This window comes from Brassica napus, chromosome C9, assembly GCF_020379485.1.
Source record: "Brassica napus cultivar Da-Ae chromosome C9, Da-Ae, whole genome shotgun sequence".
In the NCBI taxonomy this organism is placed as follows: Eukaryota; Viridiplantae; Streptophyta; class Magnoliopsida; order Brassicales; family Brassicaceae; genus Brassica; species Brassica napus.
In genome coordinates, this window is record NC_063452.1 from 33,886,117 (window position 1) to 33,889,717 (window position 3,601).

Below are 3,601 nucleotides of genomic sequence, written 5' to 3' on the forward strand. Positions count from 1 at the left end.
ACAGTAGGGTGTCTGTCCCACGAGTATGTAGTACTACGGCTTCAACTCGAAATCGCCTCTCTGGATAGCTGGAGGACGAATAGCTGATCTTTTAGCATAGAACTGATCTGGACGGTTGTAATCAGCCAACGTTCTGGGTCGAGCAGCCTCATCTACAGGTTGAGCAGCTCCTGTTGCATCAATATTGGGCTCAGGGATTAGAGCCCCCTGAACATATATCCTCTGACCTGCTGCATTACGCAGATAACCCTTCTAGCTATGCAGGTCTCCATTCATCTCGCACAAGAATTAAGGTCGCAACCATGTCTCGCGGCTCATTATCGTTCGATGTTCGGACTGAAGTATCGATCGACGTCGGATGGAAGATATCGATTGACGGAAGAGTACCTTCGGTCGATGATGGTGAGTGAGTGTCGGTCGATGAGATTGGTGTCTGGGTCGACGGTGGTTGGCGAGAATCAAGCGACCATCTTGTTAAGGAAAAATACCCCGGTATCATTTCCTCCAGCCTCCGGGCAGGACCCAGGCTCCCGGGTCCCCGATAAAGGATCGCTCCAGGTCCCCGCTAAAACGAACCCTAGGACCAATCCCAGGGACTGACCTCCCTTCCAGGAAATGGAAGATTTCCGATAAGGAGAACCTTCCATATTTCCGAATATGGAAGAGTTCAACCTAAATCAAACCGACTTCAAGGCGACTATATAAGGGCTCCTAAGTCCCAAAAGCAAGGGATCGACTTCTCCAAGGCTTAAAGACTAGGGTTAGACATCTAGAATTAAGGTTCTTACCTAATACTTTGTAACCTTGTTTACTCTCGCTTGTTCTACCTAATAAAACATTTCTTTAAGCCTATCTACTCGTTACTTTACCCAAATCTTCACGAAACATACAAACCTACTTAAAACACAAACGATTCTCTAGCTTATCCATCGTTCTGTGGTACTCTAAAAGAGCCTACACAAAAATCCCCTAACAGTTTGGCGCTAGAAGGAGGGGAGTAATCAAACAACGTGACGATGACGGTGGACGAGCATAACGAGCCATCCGACGATGCTCAAATGTTAGCTGAACTCCAGAAGCAAGTTGACGGCATGCAGAGCCAAATAACCGAGATGAACCGAACTCGGGAGGCAACCGAGGAAAACCCTAACCTCTCTTCAGATGTCCAGAGTCTGAAGAGAAGTCTACAGTCTGAAGGAGAAACTCGACGAATACTCTAAACAGCTGGAGCAAAGCACCGAGATGCTCAGCCAGTTGCAGTCAGAGAATACGGTCCTCCAGGATCAAAACCAAGCCCGCATCATGGCAGGCAACAAGAAGCGTCATTTCAACACCCAGGTTTGACCCATGGGGAACCTAAATACTCCTAACTCCAGAGAGGGTACGACCGATCCAGCTTCTGGGTCAGGCAGGCGTAGCCGGGGCAACGCGTGAAGGGGCCGAGAATCCTCAAGTCCACAACCTGGAGGAGAGTGATTCCGAGCCAGAATCTGATAAGGAGACACCTGAAAAAATATCAGCGACGGAGTCCTCTATGACTGCCTATCTCGAGAAGATGTTCTCCAAGAGATTTGACGCCATACAGTCCATGGTTGAACGCCTACCAGGAGTAGCTCCCCCAATCCGAAGGAGTAACCCAGACTCCTACGCAGATACCCTTTTCGTGGAAGGAATCGCCTTGGTCAAGATGCCTAGGAAGTTTTCCTTCCCCAGCATAAAGATGTACGATGGCACGGGCGACCCCGACGATCTTATCGCTCAATACAAGCAACAGATGCTCGCGGTTGCGCTTCCAAAAGAATCCCGCGAGGCTACAATGTGCAAAGGCTTTGGCTCCACTCTGATAGGACCTGCCCTAGAATGGTACATCAACCTACCCACCAGGTCCATACACTCTTTTGGGAGCCTCAGCGACAAACTTGTGGAGCAATTCGCAAGTAGTAGGAGCCTGGAGAAGACATCAGACGGTCTCTACGAGATTCTTCAGCATCGGGTAGAACCCCTGCGAGATTACATAGCCCGCTTACACCAAGAAAAGGTGGCATTTCCCGAGTGCAGCATTCTTACCGCGATCTCTGCCTTCAAAAGGGGCCGGCTTCCAGACGGGGGCCTCTACAAAGAACTTACCATGTATCCCTACAAGACCATGGAAGACGTGTTATCCCGAGCCTGGGCGCAAGTGAAGTGGGAAGAAGACGTCGCTAGCCGTGCTAAGGCCCAGCCGAAGCAGGACCAAAAGTTGGCCCGATCGGATCAAGGAAATCGGGATGAAAGTTCCTCCCAAAGAGCGACCAAGGACTCCGGGAACAGAAACCGGGGCAGGTTCCAGTACCGACCCCTGGAAAAGGAAGAAGAAATGTCAGTATCCACTTGGCCCGGCATCTCCCATCTCTCGATATCCACACCGGAGCTAGTCAACATCTTGAGGCAGATGGGCCAACAGGTCAAGTGGCCTCAAAAGATGAAGGCACCTGACTCGTTCCGGAACCCTGGCCTCTGGTGCGACTTCCATTGTGACCACGGTCACAAAACTGAAGACTGCGTCGCTCTAAGGATCGAGGTCAATGAACTACTCCAAAAGAGGCAGCTCTGGGAATTCCTCTCAGAGAAAGCCAAAAACCATCTAAATAAAGAGGTGCCGGTGAAATCCGCTGGAGCTATACCCGCCTCACCACCTCGCCAGGACCGAGTGATCCATGTCATATCCGGAAGTTCAGAGATAAGCGGTGTGAGTCATGCAGCTGCCAAGAAAAGCACCCGCAACGCCAAGCACAGCCTGGAGACAACCAAACCAAAGCGCTTGCTCCTTGGTACCGACAAAATAAGCTTCATGGCTAAGGAGCAAGAGAAGATCCTGGCTCCCCACCACGATGCCCTTGTCATCTCGCTCACCATAGAAAACTGCTTTGTAAAAAGAATACTAGTGGTGTTGGGGAAAAATACTTAGGTATCATTTTCCTCTGAGCCCCAGGCAGGATCCTGATCTCTGGATCCCCATTCCAGAAACGTTCTGGGTCCCCAGTATCGAGTACCCCGGCATCGGTTCCAGGAACAGCCTCCACCTCCAAGAAAAGGCAAATTACCGATAAGGGAAACTTCCATATTTCCGAATATGGAAGACTTCCATCTACTCCAACCGACAAGAACCGACCTATAGACGACTATAAAAAGGGAACCCAAACCCTAGAATAAGGGATCGACACTTTGAGACTTAGAGATTATACTTAGACAGCTAGGGTTAGGGTTCATACCAAAAATACTTGTAATCCTTGCTTGTCCACTCAATAAAGATCTCTTCAAGTCTCTTTTTCTCTAATCTCTCATAAACACTTACGAAATACCTATAAATCTATATGAAACCCAGCTTATCCATCATTCCGTAGTACTCTAAAAGATCCTACACAAAAATCCCCTAACAGTTTGGCGCTAGAAGGAGGGAAGTAATCTAAACTACGTGACGATGGCGGTGGACGAGCTACATCTGTCATCATAATAAAACATCAGTTCTGGACAAGCGGCAAAAACAAGATGAAGAAGGTAACTTACCCACGGTACGCCAAAACGAAGGATATGGAGACGATCCAGGAATCTTCAAAAGTAA

General features: G+C 49.0%; 1 protein-coding gene across 1 annotated transcript; it reads left to right on the top strand.

Moving 5' to 3' along the window:
- Nucleotides 1-1,016: 1,016 nt before the first annotated feature.
- LOC106359243 lies at nt 1,017-2,947 on the top strand. The gene is made up of 2 exons (XM_013798971.2): nt 1,017-1,170; nt 1,377-2,947. The coding sequence occupies exons 1-2, from the start codon at nt 1,017-1,019 to the stop codon at nt 2,945-2,947; spliced, it is 1,725 nt and encodes a 574-aa protein (XP_013654425.2).
- Nucleotides 2,948-3,601: the final 654 nt, after the last annotated feature.

Coding starts and splice junctions, on each gene's coding strand:
- LOC106359243 (XM_013798971.2), top strand. CDS start 1,017: ATGACGGTGGACGAGCATAACGAGCCATCCGACGATGCTCAAATGTTA. Junction 1,171..1,376: donor CCTCTCTTCAGATGTCCAGA/GTCTGAAGAGAA, acceptor TCCTAACTCCAG/AGAGGGTACGACCGATCCAG.